Below are 21,379 nucleotides of genomic sequence, written 5' to 3' on the forward strand. Positions count from 1 at the left end.
CCTTCGCGGGGCCGGCAGCGCCGGGCGAGGCGCAGGGCGGGGGCAGGCTGCCCCCCCGCCCCTCACTGCCTGCCTGCTGCCTGCTGCCTGCCCGCGCAGAGCGGAGCGGGGCGGAGGAGGAGGGCGGCTGCCGCCCGCGGATGCTGGGGCGCGGGCGGCGCGGGCAGGGCGGGCGGCGCGGGCAGGGAGCTGTCCTTCAGCACCGCGGGCCGCGGAGCGCTCCGCCCGCACCGCCGCCCGGGGAGCTGTCCTGCAGCACCGGCGGCCCGGGAGCGCTCCGCCCGCCCCGCCGCCCGGGGAGCTGTCCTGCAGCACCGCCGGCCAGCGCCGACACCGCCACCGCCGCCGCCGCCGCCGCGGGGGAGCCGTCCAGCGCCGCGCCGCCACCGCCGCCTTGATGCAGTAGCGGGGCCCGGGAGTCGCCGGGGGCCGCCGCGGGGCAGGGGGTGCCGCAACTGGGCTCCGCTCTGCGCCCCCCGCCCGGGAGGGCCGCCGCGCCCGTCCCCCTCCTCCCCCCCCCCAACCCTCCAGCCCCAGGAGCCCCCCTCTCTCCTCGCCCACCTCCGCCGGGAGCGAGCGCCGCGGCTGTGCGGAAAAGCCATGGGAGGCGAGACCTCGGCACCTGTTCAGCTGAAATCAAGGGCTTACAGTATACTGGGCACTCTGGCTTGGTGGTAGAAGCGAGCGAAAGGAAGGAGAAGCAAGCAAGAAAAAGTGAGAGAGGATTGGAGCGACTGCCGCTGCCGGGAAAAAAAAAAAATAAAAACCCAAGGAAGATAACTGGGAAGGAAAAGGATTTTCATGGCGCAGGCTGCAGAGCTAAGCAAGAAGACTGAAGGTTGCATCTCTGCTCTTACAGTCTCTAACTGTCTAGGTCCAGATAATGAGAGATTGTGTTGAGGATGCTGCTGCTGCTCCCCTGTTCACTGTGGAAGCCATCTCCAAATTAGCCATTACATATGGAAACTGGAGACCAGAATTTTAGAAAAAGGGATTAAGGCGTCTCATTTTGGGGGGGGTTCTCTCTTTATTTGTTTGGTTTTTCTTGGTTCTTTTCTCTCTTTTTTTTTCTTTTTCCTTTTTCCTTTTTTTATATTTCAACCAGAACGTTTCCGATTTAAAAGGCAAGCCTCTTCCCGTGTGGTCTTTCTAATTTACACTCTTTTCCGTGGGCTTTCTTACCTCCCTTTTTTGATATCTATCTCTCTCTATATACCCATTATATTATTAGTCGGAATTATTATTCTTTTATTTTATTAAACACACACACCCCAAGAATCAGAAGGCGGTTGGGTATTTGTATAATGAAGAATTATGGGGCTCTTTGACAGAGGTGTTCAGATGCTTTTAACCACCGTTGGTGCTTTCGCTGCCTTCAGCCTGATGACCATAGCTGTGGGGACCGACTACTGGCTTTACTCCAGAGGGGTTTGCAAGACTAAAACTGTCAGTGAGAACGAAACCAGCAAAAAGAATGAGGAAGTCATGACCCATTCTGGATTATGGAGAACCTGCTGCCTGGAAGGTATTTGATTCTGGACCTCCACACCCCCCCACTCCCTCCTCTCCCACCACCCCCTGTTTCTCCCTCCTTCCCCCCAAAAATCCCTCCACATTCCACCATTTTCTCACTTCATTCCTTTCACCGTGGTTTGAGAGTGGTGGGCTCAGTTACTCAGGGCACAGAGGCAAGAAGACAGGCAAAACACTCACTGTTCCGTTCCCTTCTCCCTTCCTCTTTCCCACCCTCCCCCCTCCCACCTTCCCCAAAAATTCACTTCCTCTCTCCAACTGGAATAATGTGTGTGTTACAAAACCACCGAGAGACCCTTTCAAAAAGAAACTGTGCAGTCTGCCTGTCTTTAGCTTGTTTGTATTGCCTGGGTAAGCAATGCTAAAATGCTGTGTTATTGCTGTGCTCCGGCTGCAACCACAGAGTGAAATAATTGCTCTCTTTGCAAATGGCTTATTTGCAAAGACAAGACTGTGACTGAGGGGCAGCGTGGGGAGGGGGTGACTGCAAAGCACTTTGGATGCAATTATTAGTTCCTTTCAGGAGGGAAAAAGAGAAAAAGGGAAGCAACCCTGGTATGTCCAAAATGCCTCGCACAGTAAATCTAACAATACCAGTCATCTCAACCAGAGTTCAGAGCATTTTGTAATGTCTGTAAGCAACCACATCTCACTGGGCTGAATGCAAAAGGGAAAGGGGTCTAGTTAGTGGCTGATTGGTTTGGGGCTGTGATTTTTCCCCAGTTTGTTTGTTGTTAGAAGGGGGGGGGTGTTCTGGGCTTCTTTTTTTTTTTTTTTTTTTTAAGGTTTATGGTGAAGGCTAAAAATAAACAAGTCTCTGAATGGAAAAATCAGCCCAAGTCTGATGTGGTGAAACTGAACAGCAACTCAGTGACATGTCTGATGGCAGAAGAGACACCGCCGCAGCCAACTTCTGGAATCAGACGTTCCTAAGGGAGGGGGAAAGAAAAGAGGGGCCAGTGATTCGCTTTTAAATATGTATTGCTCAGTACTGCTATTGGCGTACGTGTGGGCTGGGGAGGTGGTCTTCAGCCTGTGCTGAAGGAATAGGGGCAACTGATGTAAATGCGTGGTTTATGTTACACACGTAGTGAGAAGGAGAGAGCGAGAGCACAGGAGCACATTACAGCCCATTGTAAAAGCCCTGTTTATGAATCAGCTCCCAGCTGGACGGTGGGCTGCTGGGGGTTCATGGACATCCAGGGATAAGATCTGTGTCTACCGGTGTCCAGTGGAGCTGGGTGTGCCTAGAGCTCCCTGATGGGAGAGAACGGGGAGTGGGTACCGCAGAACTGATTTTCTAAGCCCGGCACAGGGAGATGGAAGGCAGGGGGAAGGGGGAAATAAACTATGTATGTTTTGATGTCTCTCACCAAAGCAAGCTAAAGCTGCTGTTTGGAAATGGTTGTGTCCGGGAAGAAGCATGAATTTCTCCCCCGTTCTTGGTGCAAACGGTTGAGTGATGGCTGAACATGTTTTGAATAGCTAAGTGACTTCATTGAGCGATGGTCTATTTGACGCATACTGCATTTAGTGCCCTTTGTCAACCCAAACTGCTGCCTTTTAACATATCCTGCAGAGGAGCTCTATGCTGAATACTATATGCTGTATCCAAGCCAGAAAATCAATAGCAGTAAATTAATGGGGGATGTTTTAAATACACTTGCTCACACACGCACAGATTTCCTCCAAATAGATAAATATATAGAGTTGTATATTAATAAAAAATGAAAAACCTTTCACACAGATATTCATTACAACCAGGGAAGGAGACATCTCCTTAATTAAAAATTAAAGAGAGAGAGAAGGGAAAAGAAAAAAAAAAAAGCAACTCAAATGCAAAGCCATGCAGGGAAGAGAGGCTGCGGGGATGAACTCCCTTCCCTGAGCCATGACCCCAAGCTGGAGGGCGGAGGGAGGCTGGGGTGGAGATAGGAGGTATGAGGACCCCAGTCAGGAGAGGCAGTGAATTCAGATCATGTCTATCTGCCCACAGAGCCGTACCCAGAGGGACGCGGTCTGAGGGGGAGGAGGAAGGGGCGGGTGAGGTTTGTCAGATTGGAGGAGCTCAGGGCTCCTTCTCCTTTACATCTGACAGGACCCCACAGGCACTGTGGAGAAGTGGCTTGCATGGCAAAAGAATGTGCCAGGGTGCTTCCAATTAAAAGCTCCGTAGTGCCTCCAGCCCCCACAACACTGCTGCCAGCCGAGGCCCCCTGCCCTCCCTGTTGATGCTCTCCAGAGGGCTTAAACTGCAGCCCAGCATGAGGGGTGTGAAGTGCAGCCTGAGCACAAGCTGCATGGCCCTGGCAGGGTGCTCTCCCTTGCCCCAGACATGTGAGGGTTGGGCCAGCCCATTCCCCCACCCCTAAATGCTGGGCAGTACTGGCAACTAGGGTGGGAGGGTGTAATGCACCACAGGGGAGCTGAGCCCAGCTCTGAGCCCCTTGCCTGAGAGCACAGGTTGCATTAAAACTTGGATAAAGTCTTGGTAGCAAGAGCATCTCAGCAGAAGGCAAAATCATTGCCATAGGCACATGCTGACGAGGGTCTGGGCATGGGTTTGCTTCATGGGGTGGCACAGCATAGATCTGGCACTGCCACTGCTGAGATGCCTCCACGTGGCTTCCAGCAGCCCCACAGCCTGCATTGGGTGGTGGCTGACACTGTCTTAGTCCCAGGACAGCACAGCCAAATATGCCCACCAGCCCTTGGATGGCAGGTCTCTTACTGTCATGTCTGATCACACTAGAAGGGGTTATCTTCTTTCTCGGCAGAACAAATCAGAAAGGTGTCCCTGGTTGATTTGCTCTCCCTGGTGAAAGCTGCCTGCTGGTGAACAGGACAGAGAAGAATGCAGCAAAGTCTGCTTTCCCCCATGATACAGAGGGTGGGCAGATTTGTGGAGGGAAGGGTTTGGTCCCGGAAGGCTGAAAAAAGAACAAAACCCTTGGATTCTGTTCACAGCCTTCCCACAGTGTGGCAGAGGCATCTGACAAGGGGTGTGGGGCAGACACTCTTCTTCTGCCTGGGGTGGGTGTCAGGGCAGGTCCATAGGGTAAGGGGAGGTAGTGAAAAAGAGGGCAGGAGGCTTTATAACAAGAAAATAATCAAAGAAGGAGTCCAAACTGCCATCTACTACTTGTAAGAAGCCTCTGATGACATTACCTTCACTTCTGGGGATGTGGAGGAAAACTGGCACTAGTCAATGCTGTAGGCTGTCAGAGATGGTAGACACCTCATGTTCAAGTTATTGTGTTAAATTATCTTTTCTCTTCTTGGCCAAGAGATCCAGTAACAAAAATGGATGTGAGGACTTAATCTTGGACTGTATACACAGATATGTTATGGTCAGAATTGCAAGTTCCTCTTGGAGGATTTTGTCCCCAGGCTTTCAATTTCTGAGTTCCCCTCTCCAGTCATTCTATTCCCCACAAAGGAGTTTCAGTCAACATTTTCAGATCTTTGTGTTGATTCAGAGAGGAGCATTATTTTGGAAGTTCCTCCTCTCTGGATTTCTTTCCCTCCTTTCTTGTGTCCTACAGGACGCCCCTGCTCCGCAGTGGGACTCAAGCAGACAGGTGGTGTCAAATCACAATTCTGATTTTTTTCCTGTTCTTCCTTAAGATGATTCTTTCTCAGACATTGGGGTTGCTCAAAGGTGTCCCCAGGCCATTCAAAAGTCTCTACCCTTCAAGAAAAAGGTCTTTTCTCAGTCCTTTGACTGTGTAGGCACAAAACACACACGTACACCAAGCAATTGAGATCTGCAAGCTCATACCCCACATTGACACTGCACCTCTTACAACTTTGAAATGGCTGCAGATCTTCCAACCTAATTCCTTCTTGGCACTGAGTGCTTTAAAACCACTTTTTATTATGAGTGATGCCTTACCTAATTCTTTAATTAACTCCTGTAGATCTCCTATAGAATCTCAAAAAGTGAGGGACAATGCCTTATCAGGGTCTTATGAAGCAAGCAAATGAATTGTATTTTATATCTGCAGGTTATTGGTTTTGTCATGTTGTCATTATTATTAGGAAAGGGATAGGTCTGGGAGGCTTTTATACTGAGAAGGAGAGAGAGAAGAGTCCAGAGCAGGCAGGCATGAGTGATGCACATGGGGTTAGACATCCCTGTAGATCTGACTGGTGTGAAGGCAAGTAATTGAATGAATGTTGGTGGAGAAAATAATTCTTGCCTAGAGACCCTTCCCAAGGAAAATTAATGAGCTGATCTGTTCCCTTTTCAGCTTGTTATATCTGAACAGTGCATGAGAGCTAAGTGCAGATTCAGTGTTTGCAAAAATCAAGACCTGACAGCAAAGTGAGGCAGGGCACAGGCAGTGGACAAGCTTCTGCCAGACCATTCTGGTGCTGCGTCGCTTCCTCTCACTGCCTTCTCTCATTGCTGTTTGTTCCTGGTGCACCTCTTTCCTTTCATGTTCATCTTATGGGTAGGGGGTTTTCCTTATTTTCCCTCTTACCTTTCCCAATTTCCTTTATTTCAGCCCTTATTTCTGTCAGCATCCCTAGTTTTGCTCTGCAGAATTGCCTGCCGTCCCACTTCCAAGGATCCACAAGTCTACCGGGTGCTTTCCTCTGATCCTTGCCGACCTCATCCAGGGCCTTTTCTGAAAATTCAGTGGACATAGCAGTAGATTAAGTCAGGGTCTCCATGTTTTCACAGTTCAGGACCAGAAGCATCCTAGTCCAGCCCTGAGATGCAGCAGCAGGAAATGGCCCGGCACATAGCTGATTGCTGCTGGTGCTGCATCTGCCGGGGCGAAAAAGGATTCAGAGCTGGACAGGCCTTGGATGAAGAGGAAGACAAAGGATTTTAAAAATGGGGTGGCAGATGGTGAGGAAGAATTACTCAGGATCCCAGACTTGGGTCGGTTTGGTTCCCCTCTCAGCTAAAATTCACACCTGACTGAAGTCACAAAGAAGACAGGGATTTGAGGGGCTGAGAACTGCAAGCTCAACTCCTTTGTAAGATTTGACAAGGAAATGCTGTTCCTGACTAGAGGGTTGCTAGAACTGACTTTTAAATTGCTTTTAAATAATGAATCTTCCAGCTGACAGAGAAAGAGGAATGGGTTAATATTGTCCTGAAATGCACCAGAAATTGCCTTGCTGAAAAGAGTGAGAGCGAAATGCAGTGGGAGGGACATGGAGATGCAGTGTGGCAGCAGTAATGTATAAAGAAATTGCACAGAGATAGAACAAACGTCTCTTTGCCAGGGAGACCAGGAGCTATTCCTATCCAGTGTTTCCCTTTTAACCCATCCTTTTCCCCATGCAGCCCTCTGAGCCCCCGTCTCACTTGGCTGCGGTTTGGTACGATCTAAGCAAGAGTTTTAGGGGAGGAGAACTGCTGAGATTTGACAGCAGAATCTCCACATTTATTTAATTTAAAAGCAGTAGCGAGGAAGTTGCCGGGGGGAGCAGGGAACATTTCAGGCTCTCTGATGACTCTGCCCCCTGCCCCTGTTTTAAGAGCAGATTCCCAATCAAGAATACCCGGTTTATCCCAGGGGGAGCCCTCGCTGCTCTGTTCTGCGCTGCTTCTCCCTTCCATATTGCTCTCGTTTTCAGGGGATGTGCTGCTGCCTTTGACGGGCACGAAACCTTCCCCCTTGCAAGGGGCTCTCGGGGAGGGAAGGGGGCTGCTGCCGGGAGAATGGATTACAGCGGGGCTCTCACTCCATCTCCTCCCACTGCAGCCCCCATCCCAGAGCAACAGCCACCCAGCAGGGGAAACACAGAGCACAGAACAGGTTAGGCGTATGCAGAACGTATGGGAAATACAATACACCTAAAAGTTATTTTTCCCTTGCCCGTATGACCCCAGCTTTTTCCTCACCCTCCATCTTTGACTCATTCTATCCATCTCCATTTTAATTTGTTCTCGTTTCTCTCCTCTGTTTTTCTTCTTTATTTTTCCCTTTCATCTTCATGTCTCTTTTGTGGTTTCTCTCAAAAGCATCTTTTCCTTCATTATTTCTCCCTGTTTCTCTCCAAGTTCTCTGAAGCCCATCCCCTTTGCTTTTTCCTCTGTTACATTATCTTGTCCTTGCTCTTCTCTGTCCCCTTTGCTCCTGCCATCTCATCTCTCTATCCTCTTTCCTCTTCTCCCTGCCATCATTTCCCTCCAGCTTTCCCCCACCTTACATACAGTCATTCCCTGCAGCTAAAGGACCCCATTCTTTTGGAGCTCTGCTGCCTCTATGCTCTAAAGCAACACTTTTCCAACCCCTCTCTGGCTGTCCCCCTCTCCTTTCTCTGACCAGTGTGCCCCCTCCTCAAAGTAGTGTATGACACCAGTTGCAGTCGCTGTCTCCTCTTACCCCCAGGGCAGCTCAGCTACCTCTGAGAGGAGTGAGACCCGAGCCCCTCCCTCTGCTCCACTCAGTGCTCATTGCCTGTGGTCAAGACAACATCCCTCCACTTTACTGCCTCCAACCTTCCATGGCCAGAGGGCTCGCTGGCAGCTCAGCTGATGAGCTGGCTCATTTGCGTGCAGCCAGCAACTGGGCTGGAAGGAGCTCATGGCAGTCCTAAATACCCTCCCTGGCAACCCTCAGACATGGATCAAGCCAGGATCCAAATGGAAAATAAGGGTCTCTGTAGCCATAACCTTGGGGCAGTTGTTGTGCACTACAGTAAAGGATCTCTGGTTGTCAGGAAGAAGAGTCTCAGCAAGCAGTCATCCTTTTCAAGCTGTTTACAGGGGGGATGATTTTCTCTGGGATTCTCAGGAACACCAAAGGGGGTAAGGTGAATGGGGCTGGAAGCTCCGGGACAGATGGTTGGCTGAATGAACCTCAGTGAGGAAGGGCAGAGGGTGTTGTTGGCTGGGGAGAAAAGGGGGATTGTATATTGTGCAGGGCTCTAAATGAACCATAGTGACTCAGTGGATATCAGAAACATGGATATTGCTGTTAGTGGTCCATTGCAGCACACGGCTGCAGACAGGAAACTCACCACCAGCAAGTCCCCAGGCATAAGGAACAGAACAGGAGGGATAGCAGAGAGTACAAGAGCAAGGGCTGCCCAAGGGTGGGGTGTTGGTAAGTCATCATAGGGTTCATAAAAGGAGGACAGGGACAAGGAAGTGTAGGAACAACTGTGTGTATGAAGGCAATCTGCAAGACTAGACAAGTTTGCCTGGAAAAGGAGGTGAATGAGAGGGAAAGTGATTGGATTGTGTTGAATAATGAATGGGCTAGAGAAGGTGGATCAGTAGCTCTTGATTTCCCCATTTTGTAACACACAGACAAGAGGACCTGATGTGAGTCACCGGAGACCCAGTTAGAGCTTTCTCATTTGATGCATATCAGGGCTGTGGAGCTCATTGCCACTGGAGCTCTCGTGGCCAAGATTTTAACAACATTTAGCAAGCAAGTGGGCATTTACGACATAGTTCACAAAAATTAAGCATCCTCCTAATGGATGTGAACAGCATTTTGGGTGTTTTGTAATTCAGCAATTAAGCCAGTCGCCATAAAAACTAGGATAACATTTCACAAGGGCAGTCTATCCCCTATCTGACTGCCATGTGGTTCTTGCCTCTTCCCTGAAACATTTGTCAGGGATTAAACAGAGCTCAGATTTACTTAGTCTGGCATTTCTTTTGTTTCTAGATGCTATGCTATGCAGTTGCAATGTAAGATGCAAACTAGGCCTGCATTTCTGCTGGTGTCAATGACTGCCCTAATTTGACAAATTAACAGTGGTTTAGGTATTTCTATCATATTTTGCTAGGAAGGATCTGGGATAGAGAGCAATTAAGAACATATGAATTAAGTGGAGTCCTTTTTCTTCACACCCCAGGGTATAAAATAAGTAGTTAGCAATGAAGGTGCTATATATGTGCAAAGAATTATTATTGTTGAAGTCCCTGCTTCCCAGAAAGCAATAGGCTTTGGGTCTCTTTGATGCTATCACGACTAAATTAGAAACGAGGTTGTCTCTTTTCTCTTGTATCTGTGGAAATGATTACTGAACTGGCATCTGATGACGTACAATACTGTAGTGTTTCTATGCACAAGAGATGGAGGCCCAATTCTCCCCTTGTTTGCACTGATGTAACCTCACTGACTCCGAGGGAGCCACGCTGCTTACGCTGCCCGTGTAGGCAAGGGGAGAATGAGGCTGAGGAAGGGCTGTGCGTGCTCTAAACAGCCATGCCCCCAAGGTCACCGCGTGTCCCTGCTTTACCAGTGACGTACCCAATAAACCAGGGGCTAAATTCACTTCTAGTGTGAGTGGGTGTGACAGCCCTAAAGTTAATGAGATTCTGCACTTATTTACACCAGCTGCTCACCCAGTCCAGCAGTTTCTCTTTTAACTATTCATATTTTCATTGTCTTTCACCGTCATTAGAAAAATTCAACCTGGCTACCCCCCCCTTGGGGCAAGAATCCTCTTACAGACTTGTCACCCTGGATGGGTGAGCATGTAAAATGCCAGTGGTGACCACAAACCTGCTGGCATTCACCTTTCTTTTTCTCTTCTTTCTGCATTTCTATCTTTCATTGAATCTCTTTTTTTTTTATTGGCAGCTCTGTGTCTCCCAGCCCCATTTGTTCTCCTTGTGTTACAGAAAAGCTCTCCCATAAAATTCCAAACTACACAATCAGAATTTTCATACCAAGCCCTGCAGGATAGGTGAAATCCACTTGTTTCTGTGTCACAGGCTGCTAAAGTATTTATACTAGCTTCCTATCAAATCTATAACTCCCCAGACAAGCATATGGACTTTATCCTGCACCTCCTATTCCCTCGGAGCATATACTCCTATCTGCTGGCTGTGAAAACCAGAAAATGAGGATGGTATACAAAAACCTGAGAATGCAATGACATTCTATTCATGGGTAGGGATTTTTCTCGTGTGTGTTTTTGCTAGAAGCAAACAACTATAAATTTCTGTTTTAGCTTGTTGTATAAAGTATACATTCTGTCAAATAAAGAATAACACTATCCACCTCCGTCCCCTGGATTTTCTATCCCTTTCTGATTTTTCTCTTCCTATTTCTCAGTTTTCACTCTCCTCCTGAACATGATATTTATTTTTAGTGCCTGTTTTATTTTTCTCCACCCACTGCTTCATAACTACATTTCATTCTTAAATTTGCTATCACTCAGAGAATTTCTCTCTCTCTCTTTAGGTCTTGTTTATACCACTAGTGTAGCTGCAGTCCAATGAATCATGCTTGAACACTGAATATTTCCCAGGCTTATGGTCATGTTCGTTCAGTATCATAGACTAAGCACTGTGAATCAGATGACTTTTCCTCTAACCCTATTTACTGACTCTTGCAACCTTACTGTGACCCGTCCATTGTAAACAGTAAATTTCTGAGACTCTGTTACAGGAGCTTTATCTCCACCTGAGGATGCTGTCTAATATTTTTCTTTCCTCTATTTTTTTCTTTTTCATTCTTGGTTTTAATTTTTCTTCATTATCTTCATCAGTCCTCTTCAGAATTCACTGTTTCTTCTTTTCTTCCCTTTTTGTCTGCATCATCTCTCATGTTTCCATTTTTCTCTACCAACCCTAACCCCTGATGACATTTTTTCTCTTCCCTCTACATTTCTAGCCCATAGTCCTCCTGGGTAGGAACTACTTCCCTTGATTCCATCCCATTCAACCTCTATGGAGAGGTAAAGGAAAAGGATTCATGACTGTGTTCACATATGCGTGTGTGCACACGTGAACACGTGCATCTCCTTCCAGATCCAATTGGTGTGAAAGCTTGGTGGTTGAGATGAAGTGGTTGGCTCTGACTTTTGCCTTTCAGACAGCCATGAGGAGTCATTCCTGAATGTAGATGGCCCCCAGAATTGCCTTCAGACTACAGGGTCTCAAGAGATCAATCGTCAAGAATTTCTGCTGCTTCCTTTTAGATTCAAGCATTGCCCTTTTCCTTAGGCTGAGGGTCACGGGCTTTTGAAGGGCAGCGGCAGAATCATGAAAGAAGACATTTTTCTCTTGCTCATTTTTGAGTGAGGGAGTGAATGAACTGCAATAAATATTTTTCTGTATATAGCTAGAGCTGTCTCAAAGAAGTGGCAGAGGAAACAGATGGCAGAGGCCCTTTATAGGCAGCTGCTGTTGTCTCTTAAGGTGTCACCATCACAAGAAAACTGGTTGTAATTGGGGAGCTTCAAGATCAGTAGTGCCTGAAAGGACTCGAGCAGAAAAGAATGACATCCTGTGTGAAGGCAGGGGGGAGGGAGACAGAAATCAAATATTCAGAGACTAAAAAAAATTAAGTACAGGGAATATGTGGAAGCCACTCTGAAGCTTTACTGAATTTCATGACCACAGGACAGATTGTTTCCCTGCGTTTGGGAGTTCATAACTGGCCAGAGACAGCAGGAACGCTGTAAACAGGGTGAAGAGCTGGGTTTAGTGTATTCTGGGGACAGCAAGAGGGGCTGATGTCCAGAGGAACAACTGAGTGAGAGACAGAGATCCCCAATGCACTGTGGAAACGGAGTTGGGGTGTGGGGAGGAAATGTACGGGAATAGCTATCTCCAGGCTCCTTTCTCCTCCAATTGCTTCAGAGCACAACTGCAGAGTGTGCTTCTGGTATGGGGGATGCTACAGTTTGGTGTAGAAGCCTCTGTCCCAGATATTCCTCAAATAATTTGCCTGCCTGGAGCCCTATCATCTCAGTGTATGCAGCACAAAGAGAAATTCTAAGTTGACCTGCGACATAATAGAAGTGGAGACATATAGCTGCTCCCTCAAGAAATAACCAGGGTTAGGTTCCTTCATATCTTTGAGGTTTGGAGGGATTGCACAGCGGGCTAGACCCCTAAGTCTTCCAGACATGGAGTTGTTTTAATGTCTCCTGCTCCCCTTGTGCCTGCAAAAATAGGAGCCATGTATTTCTTTCAAGGAAGTGAAAATTCACAAAGAAGTTTCATAGGAGATTTGGGAGGAAACCAATGAGGATGATAGGGTCTCTCATGAAGTGCAAGGGTTTCGGGCAACAGAGCAGCAGTGAACAGGCTCACTGTTGAAGATTAATTGGAGCTGAACATTGCACAGTTGTCTAGCTGAGACATCTCCATTGAAACTGTACTCAGTAGTCTAAAAGGAAACAACTGCCCGGAGCAGAGCAGAACTGTTTTGCTGTTGGGAAAGGAAGCAACAGAGAAAATAATATGTCTACCCTGCTGAGTGAACTGCAATGTAAACAGCAGCACAACACACAGGAAATGCTTGGGATTGACAATTTTCCTAAATTTCAGGTGACTGCCTAGTCATTGCATCACTCTTTCCCAATCATTGTTCCATTCTTGTCTTCTTCATCCATCACTTTGCCCATCTGTTCGCAGGAAAGCATAACTCAGAAAGGCCAAGACTGGCTTTCCAGGAATTAATTCCAGAAGCTGTCTAAGATCACAGGTTAAAGGTGTTTTTCTGTGTGCTGCATCATTGCAGCTTGGCCCACATTTACAGGAACACTAAGGGGGAAAGCATTCAGAGCAAAGCAAGACTGTGAGAAAAAGCATTGTGAGGATATAAAGGCACCATGACCAGGGAGGGCTCTTATTCTTCTGCAGAAACTGAAGGGATGGGTTGTTTCTGGGAATAAACTGACTCAGCTATGGAGGAAAGCATCTCTGCATGCTGGAAACAGAAGAACAGTTGGGGCTAGAAGGGTCTGTCACAGCCAGAAAGAACAGCTGGCCAGAAGGAAACACTAGGAAAAAGGGGATCCAGGACTTGGCCACGTCATAACAAGGGAAGGTGCTAATAGGAATGCAGTGTGAGTGCTGGAAGGAGATAATTAAGAAATACAGTCTGAAAGAGGAAGATGAGTCAGAAGAAACCCTGGGACTCAGAGGTAGGAGAGCCTTGAACTGCTGAGAGAAGCAGGAATATCAGCTGGAGCTGATGGATGGATAGACAGACCTCCTCACCCACCTTCTCTGCATTGTGGAATTGGATAGATTTTCACCTGCTGATGCCAGCATCTTCCACCACTGAAGGCCTTTTCTCTCACTCCTTACTGCTCCAGTCCATGGGAGAAAGAAGGGTTCAGACATATAGACAGGGAAGGATCAATCATGTAGACCCAACCAACCATGGACCTGCAGAAATCTGGAAAGCGTGACCAGTGGTTGCAGCTCCATGCAGTAAAGTCTGAAAAAGGAAAGGCAAGGAAAGAAAGAAACAAAGAAGCTGGACTATAAAATGTTGGGCTTGACTTGATGATGCCAAGAAATGTACCTATGTAAGCAACTTAAGGCAACGTGACAACTTCCTACACTGAGACTAGTCTCATGAATTTGTCCTTCTTCTGGAGGCCTGGGGTACAATTTTCATGGCAGAAAATCCATGGCTTGGCTAAATTGTCTTTAGTAAAGCAGGGGAACCAACACTCAATGCTCCTCTCTGGCTGCTGTTCTTTGGCAGAGGTTTTCTGAGTATTTTACCTTTTAGCCTATGCACCATTGCAGCTGCACCAAAAATACCTCACATAGAGTGGAAACACCTTTATGCTAGACACTGTGCATACACAAAAGCTGTTGTCCCTACATCAAAGAAGTGACAATCTGAGATGACAAATGACATATGAAAGACAGCAAGGCAGAAGACAGCAAATGTGTAGAACTTGTTTCTGTGTTGTTGCTTTTGACATCAGTAAGAGGGTATTACACCTAGAACTGACTTCATCTCCTTATCCAGGTAGAGTAGAATGCAGAATAGGGCATGCCTGCCCAGCACCAGGCAGTGCCAGAAAGAGATATCCAAACAACTCTAAGCAAACTGGCTTAGGTATTTCCAGCCCTAATGGCTACTCAAGCATGGTGCTCTGCACAGGCAAATTAGCCGTGTGTCTGAGAGCTGTCAGGATGCACAGCTTACTTAGGTGTGTAGATTCCAAAACCCATGCAAGGCCACATTACATTGTGCCATGGAGACATGAGCCTCTGTCAGTTCTCAACCCAAATCTAAATCCCTAAGCCCAAACAGGCATGCCTATGTGGTTGGAGGGGTTTTTCCCCATGCTTGGTAACCACAGGTGGTCTGAAAGAAATGAATGGTCACATCTTATTCTGTTCTTATGGGAACAGTACTGTATTATTTGGGGTTCTGAAATGGAGCTTGGCCCAGATGTGTCTGCAAGTGCTTGAGAAATCCTGAGCCAGAAGATACCATCACAGCTGGATTTCTCCTTTGCAGTTTTAGCAGGCAGGGCTGAAGGACACAGAGACTAATCTCCATGTGACCTGCAGATCCTGTCTTTTCACATGAGGACCGAAGCTTGCTGAAGAGGCAATGCTGGAATGCTTTTGCCCATGTGGTATCTGCCCTGGGGATACACGGCCACTTCTGTCTCTAGGGTTGTCACTTATCAGTGAAAATTCATTGGATTCATGACAAAACTGCAGGATTTACCAGCAAAGAAATAGTTTGTTCTGAAAATAAATAAAATCTGATCTGGAGGTGGTAATTTACTCAGACACCCAAGAGATCACTTATTTTGAGCATCTTGTTTAATTCTCACTGAGACTGCTAGTTTTGTCAATCTAGGTCTTATTTTTCTTGGAAAAAGAAAAAAAGGTGTAGTATGTTACAAGGCTTCTTCCCCATAATAAAAATAAACTAAAGGACCCAAGGAGAGGAAAGCTCTATGCTCGTCACTTCACTGAGCTGCACCACAGCAGTGACAGTGGTTAAACCCACATCCAAACAAATTCTCAAGACCTATATGAAGCCCTGCTCTTCCTTGGGATCCACATGAAGAATTAGATCTCTGCAACAGATACACAGTCAGTAGCTCTTCCCAAATAATGAACTAATCAGAAAGACTAAAAATAGGCTGCACTGGAACATCAGTTCAGCCATTTGGAATGTAGAGCAAACGGCACTGAATGTGTTTAATGAAGTGAAAGGGCTTTGTTTTTAATCACTGAGGTATTGATAAATTGTTGATAGGTGATCAAATACGGACTATACTTTCAAGTGTTGTGACTTTTTGAACCTACCAAGACCCTCTTGAGCCACTCTTGTTCCTTTCACTGCTAATGTAGTAGGACTTCCTGCCCTTTTCAGGACTTAAAATAAGAATAATTGTAACATCATCTTTTTTTTTTTTTCTGGGTAACAAACACTTAGCTTCTGGGCCAATGATCAATTTGCAAGACTAAATGTTCATAGTTGTACAAAATCAGACCCTGGGAACTGGGTCGGATGTGTGAGAGAAGATGACAAGATGGGAGGCAGATCAGTTCACATCTCTACATGCTGTTATCAGGATAACACCAGGACATTAGATTAGGAGGATGGTGAGAGTGAATGAGGGAGAATCTGGTTTTTAATTGAACAGCAGCAAAATGCGTAGGGAATCGGGATAGAGCCTACAGCTGAGAGAAGATTTAATTTTCATGCAGGGAAGGAAGTGAGCTGGATCCTCATGGATGTTAGACCAAGGGACATGCAAAAGAAGTAAGGGAAACTGAAGCTCCAATAGGAAAATTTAGATCTATTGCAAGGTTCGAGACAATAGTATTGAACTAGTTTAGTTTGTGACAGACTCTATTGGCTGTCCTAGATGGACTAAATCTTCCAGCATGTCTGGATCATACTCGGTCCAGAATGACAGAAGAAAAGAGTCTTAAACTGCCATCACATTTACGTGTCCCCGAATTGATGTTCTCCAGGATTACCCCTAAATACACAATGTCTTCAGATGGAATATAAGCAAAATTATTTGTTGTTTAGTGCTATTAAATGAGATGCATCGACTGGAATGAATTTTAGAACTGAGCCCTATACACATGCTCTGGCTGACATATGCTCGTACACTAGTGACTTTAGTGGGCAGCTTGCTGTGCACCTTAAAGCTATCTTTATTTTCCTTCCAATGGAGAAGAACAACAGTGTCTTTCCCATGATCTGTAGGAAATCTCAAACCATATTTGAGAAGAGTTTACACATTTTACAACAATTTTATAGACTGCTTTACTGAGACCACACAGTTCTCAACATTTCTATATTAACATTATTGTGTGTCTCCACTGCAAGGTGGGGTCCATCATCCAACCTGCACTAAGCCAGTATAGCAATTAATTATCTGTCTAAATATTTGTATTCTGCTTATAAACTCATGAATTATTCAATTTTATCTTATTCAGGACCAGATTTTCCTTTTAACCTCAACTGCAAACCAGCTGTCCATCAATTGTGATGTGCTCATACCTTAGGGTGATGAGAGCAGCAGAAAAGCCTAAATGGCTTGCTAGAAAGTGCTACCAGTAAAATAGAGATGTATTTCATTAGTGTTGGGAGGATTGGCAGCTCTTTAATTGTATGAATCACCCAATGGGTGTGTTCCCAAAGCCAATCGGAGCGTGCCAGTTCAGTAGAGCCACAGTGAGCAACACTGTGCTGCGTCATTCGGCATTCTCCAGTGAGTGATTAAATCCATGCCATTTGTAATAAATCAAACGTTGTCACAGGGTCAATCTTGTGGTTCATGCTAGGTTATCATGGTGATTTTGCACTGGTTATATCAGGTACTGCTGTGTCACACCATTTTTTTCGAGGTCACGCTGTGTTCCTCAGATACCATCTCTTGAACTCACCACGAGCCCTGTTGGAGCACATCAGGGGAATTATGAAAAGGGTTTGCTGCACAGCCTTCTAGTGCACCTGGTTATGGCCTCCTCTTATGGCTGAAGTATTTCTTCCCTGGAAAATGTGCATTTGTCTCATTTATTAATTTAAACAGACACTGTGACATTTGTGATCTTCTCCTCCAAAACAACACCAGCCCATGGCCCAAAACAAGTAAGATCTAGTCTCGAGGCAGTGGCTTCTTTTTTTTCAGACAGAAAACATCATGCTATTTCAGTTAATTGTATTGCTGCCTGACTCCATGGAGTTGGAAAGAGATCCTGCCCTCTGCTAACGTAGCTGCACATCGGTGGTTTAAATTTCCTATTATCAGGAACCTTCATATAGCCAAGAAATGTATAAACCTCCCCTCAATTAGGGGATGTGGGCAAAAGATGAACAGTACAAGTAACAAGGCATCATGTCCCAGGAGTCCCCTGCTTCAGTGGTCCCTTGTTTTCAGTTACGATTTGGTCAGGTATATGTTACAACAGCCCTGAGGTACTCCAACTTGCATCAGAGACTAAGCCAATCTCTTCTGGTCTGATGCTCGGAAAAATACAAACACGGCACAAAGCCATCTTTAATCCCCACACCATCCATCCTGCTCCAGATACCACTGAAAAAGCTGGAAAGCCACAGCTTCCCTACAGAAGTCGTTTTGAATGGCAGGACTTTAAAATGTTGACATTTTTATGCATAAAAAGTCTATTTTAGGATATTTTTTAAAGAATAATTATGGCCTCCTGTGAGGTCTGTGTGGTTGTTGAGTAATAACTGATGTTTATTTTCACAGAAAATGAATATAAGAATAGTCTCAATAACATTTTTAAACCTCTCAAAATAAATTTATTTTCCATGACACACATGACCCCTCCAGAATACAGAGTGGCAGATCATGGTGTGAAAGTTTTGCTGGTACCAATCAAGATGACATTCCAAACCCACGAGTGCCTTCCCTGATCAGGTAAACAAAGGCTAACAGATGATTTAGTGAAGGTAATGTCCCAGTTTTCATCAGCAAAACTGATGCTGCTGATGATGTTTCAACTTGTGCTGTCTATGCATGCCATTGCTGTCCTCTGCTCAGAGCAATAGAAGCCATTCTGCTAGTGCATGTTTTTTCACCCCTTGATGCATTTCATTACCCAGTGTCCCTGGAGCACAAGAAAATGGTCCCATGCCCATTCTATATGTGGAAAATTTCAGACATGGGAAGGTTAAGTGGTTAGCCAACTATACACAAAGACTGCAGCAGAGCTCAACTCACTTTTCATCAAGTCTTAAGTCCATATCCAGACCATTCCACCATCTTTCCATAGTGCTATTTACCTGGCCCCACTGCCTATCAGACCACAGAAGGGCATTGCCTGTTTTCCAAGTGTGAAGTACATAGATGATCGCTAAAGCATCATGGAAATATCATGGATTGCAATCAGTAATGTATTAGAGCTGATTCAAGCCCTACAGTACTTCTTGCAAGCTCCCAGATCCTTTGAACATAGGAGGTCTCTGCAGGAGTCGCATCAGATCTTGCTGGTCTTCTATTAGAGCCAGTGAGAGAGCCAGGAAAAAAGTTATTCCCTCTGCAATTGAAATCAAACTCATATTTTCTTCAGCAGAGCTATTTTAAGTTGTTCATTATTATCTTTTTTCTCTCCAAAGCAAAGCCTGTTTGATACTCAGAGGTTGTTAGAACCAAAGGGGAAAGAGAGAACACCAGGGTATTGTTCTTGCTGCAGTTGCAGACTTACTTGGTACCTAAAAAAGAGATTTTCTTAAAGAACAAACCAACTCTACAATGCTTTGAGTGAGAAGAAGAAAACAGCAAGGAAAAAAAGAAAAATAAAATCCATGCTGTTTAAGTCTTGGGCAGTGTCAGGGAAGTAAGGCCTGGAGTTGACATATTGGATTCAACCCATAGCTACTACAAGTGACCAGAAACCACTGATTCTTATGTTCAGCAGTGATGCATGTAAGGCTAAGATGCAGATTATCTCATTTAACCTTTGTGATGTAAGAAGAATCTAATACTGAATTCCTGCATACGTCTGTGACAGATGGTGTTTAATAGCAACAACAGGAACTCTGGGTTTGTCTTTCCACATCTTGCTGGATCCCAGCTTTCTCCTCAGGGTTTCCATGTCAGTTGTCACTCATCTGGAGAAATTTTCAGGTGTGACTTCCTACTGCAAAACCAAGACATGGAAATGCATCCACATTAAGTTGCCAAACTGCCTTATGTTTGCCATGTGATGCAGGTAAAGACACGGTTTGGCAACTCATGTGGCTTGCTTTCTTCCGCACACCAGCACGTGGAATAATCTCACCATCCTCCATTCATTTCTTTCTCCACCTGCTTGTCTGTGGATACTTTTTTCTTTCTCATTTATGTTCAGCAGGTGTCTCCAATTCCCAAACATGTTCCCAGATCTTTTCCAATGTCAGCTGTGGAGCTAAAAAGGGATTTTCTGAATTTGATTGATCAGGTTGTCACAAACCTGGCTAGCAGCCATTTGTTGGACACTAATCAGATTGCTGCCACAGAATCCAGCTGCTGAGTTTCCAATGTGCTTTTAGCGTCTGGGGCGTAAAGAGAGACAAAAGCACTACACCTGACTGGGTATCTCCAGGGATGTTTGAGGGGCACAGACCCTCTATCGACCATTCCTTCCTGACAACTTGACCTCCTACTGCAGTTGCCTCTCCCTGCAGGCTCACACAACTTCCCAGGTAGCTTAAGTGCAGCCTTTCACAGAATCCTATCATGAGACATGAGCATTTTGGCTTATGCTTTCATTTATCAGGCACTGCTAGATGTAACACATCTGTGATAAAGATGAACTTTGCATAAAGTGTCTGAACCCATCATCTCTCAGGAAATACAGATCATGAGAAAACAATAAACACTCTCCTTTTGACTTGATGGGAGATCTCCTCCCTTCAGATGCCTGTTGATAATTTGTCTTTTTTGATCGTGGTTATTCCCCTCACCAAACTAGGCTTTTTTCTTTGAAAAACCATTCACTCCCCTCTCTGCCATCCATTCTTTCTTGACTCTTGGTGAAGTTTCCTGTTTGGTTTCTCAACCAAGTCTTTCTTTAATCTTTTCCATCCTTACATGGCTTTGTTCAGCTCTTTCCAATGTGCACAGGGCTCAGCAACCCCACCACCCCTGTGTTCAGTCTCCGTCATTGCCCTCCAGGGTTCAAGGACCGACTGCTGTCAATGATGTGTGATGAAGGACTCTTCTGTGTCATAGTGAGCAGGCATCCACAGTAAAGTTACTCTCACAGTTACAGCAGAGTAATAACACCGTGACATCGAGGAGAGCGCACAACTCATGCAGAGGTCTCACATCAACATGAGGCTCAGGACCAGCTGTTCAACAGCTGGCACCCAGGGCAGAGGCATTTAAACCTAGTGCCATTCTAGTAGAGTTGCAGGCTCACTAAGTACAATGACTCTGAAAGAGGTACAGATATTTATCTCAACAAGCAACTGAGGCCTTCAGCTGCTCATTTGGGAAGTGTTCAGAGCTGCCGATTCTGGAGGACACATACCCACCTGGATCTCCTCTACCCATTCAAGCTCAATGTGTAGGAGCTCAGAGCAAAAAGACAAGATTAAGGCACAGGTTATCTTCTAGCTGTCCCTGAGACAAGGACCCAGTGCACAGCACAACCTGCATGCTTTTATGAAGGAAAATAGGTGGAAGCATCGCATTATCTGTGGCTGCAGCTCAGCAGATGCTCCATTTGCACACTACAATTTATGAGCTGTGCTGCGGTATGATTTAGAGGGTTGAGGACACAGTGCTTTGGTTTCATCAGGGACGTGGAGGTAATGGAAGGCTTCTCATGAACAGGGTGTGAATACAGCCCAGGGAGTGAGATAGAGTTTTCCTGTGTGGGCTGACATGCCCACACACGGACCAATGCACAGATCACCCTTGGAGTAAGGATGACTCGATGGGCTCTTACTATAAATGATCCTTGGCTAACAACATAGAGAAAGTAATTTATGCTTCTTCCCGTATTTCTGAATAATCTTTAGTAGGTTGAATTGTCCATAAATCTACTGCTGTACTTTGGATACAGGTGTGAATCCAAGGACTCTCTGACTTAAAATAATGAAGTCTGGCAAGCAGAAATCACTTTTTAAAGCAAGGGTTCACTCTTTTCTCATCTAAATGCTGC

General features: G+C 45.9%; 1 protein-coding gene across 2 annotated transcripts in view; it reads left to right on the forward strand.

Annotated features, from left to right (window-relative positions):
• Positions 1-722: 722 nt before the first annotated feature.
• CACNG2 (calcium voltage-gated channel auxiliary subunit gamma 2) overlaps positions 723-21,379 on the forward strand; it is a 51,637-nt gene continuing 30,980 nt past the window's right edge. Inside the window, exons 1-2 of one of the 2 annotated variants that reach the window (XM_027680333.1) lie at positions 723-838; positions 1,380-1,525. In XM_027680333.1, the coding sequence (XP_027536134.1) occupies positions 1,384-1,525 (142 nt within the window). In that variant the 5' untranslated portion in view covers positions 723-838; positions 1,380-1,383. Of the gene's footprint in view, positions 839-1,273; positions 1,526-21,379 lie in introns of those variants that run through there. The other variant, XM_027680332.1, reaches the window with a different exon arrangement.

The sequence above is a fragment of the Neopelma chrysocephalum genome, unplaced genomic scaffold (genome assembly GCF_003984885.1).
Source record: "Neopelma chrysocephalum unplaced genomic scaffold, ASM398488v2 Primary Assembly neopelma1_59, whole genome shotgun sequence".
Classification (NCBI taxonomy): Eukaryota; Metazoa; Chordata; class Aves; order Passeriformes; family Pipridae; genus Neopelma; species Neopelma chrysocephalum.